Here is a 1000-nt window from a genome sequence, read left to right as displayed (position 1 = left end):
CGACAACGTCGACAAGGACTTCCCGTTCCAGATTCGACGCAAGCAGTTTCCAGTATTTCCAGAGTTCGCGATGACGATCAACCGAGCTCAAGGCCAGTCGTTCAACCAAGTAGGTATTTGTTTGCAAGGCCCCGTGTTCTCCCACGGCCAATTACACGCGCGACGTCGAGAAAGGTACTCACGATCATGTCCGCGTTTGGGGACGACGCGATGCACACCAAAAACATCGTTTACCGCGAAATCTTCGTCTCACGCCAAGGCCTTCTACCAGCATAAAGGCTCTCTAATTGCATAAATACATGGTAGCTTTGCATTTTACTCTTTGTTTACATGTATACATCAGCTCCAAAGACTCCATCCAGCTGCCGAGCGCAGCGAAGGCGGCACTGGCAAGTAGTGCAGCGAGCTGCGAAGCGAGTGGAACGGGTTGCGGCAAACCATGTCCTATCCACGCTGGAGCGGGCGACCCCAATGCTAGTTGCACGTGATAATCCAGAAGCCACTGGTTTTACTCCCTCACTATCCGAATCGCCGGCTCGGACGCAATGGCATTCCACGCGCGATTGCGCGAGCTTATGCATGAAGGCTGGAAGTCCCAGCAGTCGACAGGACTTTCCTACGGCTCTTTGCTATTTCACTCCGAAAATCCTGAATCCAATGCAGATGCATTTGACGTTGTGTCAGACGAGCTGCGAGAGCAACAACGGTTGAGGCAAGGAAGCAGTGGTGAGTCCCGGTCTAGTGCGGCGGCACGTGAACATTCTGAACAAGGCAACACCAATTCGGATGGTAACCATTCCCTGCCAAACGATTCAGAACGAAGTTCAAACGAAGTGCTGGATCGGAATGCCCCTCAACGCAAGAATGTATATGCTGTTTTGTGTTCATGTACAAGTTTAGATGAGTTCTAAACTTGTATTGTTCCTCTATCATGTACAGATGGCTCGGATACACGTCGAGCAGTATCGGTACCAGTGACACCGGCTTCTTCTAGCTCCCA

At 51.3% G+C, this 1000-nt stretch overlaps 1 protein-coding gene across 1 annotated transcript; it reads left to right on the top strand.

The window, feature by feature from the left end:
* Positions 1-545: 545 nt before the first annotated feature.
* Positions 546-978, top strand: PPTG_25054 (hypothetical protein; the record flags this gene model as incomplete). The annotated part of the gene is made up of 2 exons (XM_008919314.1): positions 546-866; positions 940-978. 2 exons carry the CDS (start codon positions 546-548, stop codon positions 976-978), a joined length of 360 nt encoding a protein of 119 aa, XP_008917562.1.
* Between the last annotated feature and the right edge of the window lie 22 nt (positions 979-1000).

Source organism: Phytophthora parasitica (genome assembly GCF_000247585.1).
Source record: "Phytophthora parasitica INRA-310 unplaced genomic scaffold supercont2.706, whole genome shotgun sequence".
Taxonomy (NCBI): Eukaryota; Oomycota; class Peronosporomycetes; order Peronosporales; family Peronosporaceae; genus Phytophthora; species Phytophthora nicotianae.
Note: the sequence above shows the minus strand (reverse complement) of the source record. Positions and strands in the feature narration are given on the sequence as shown.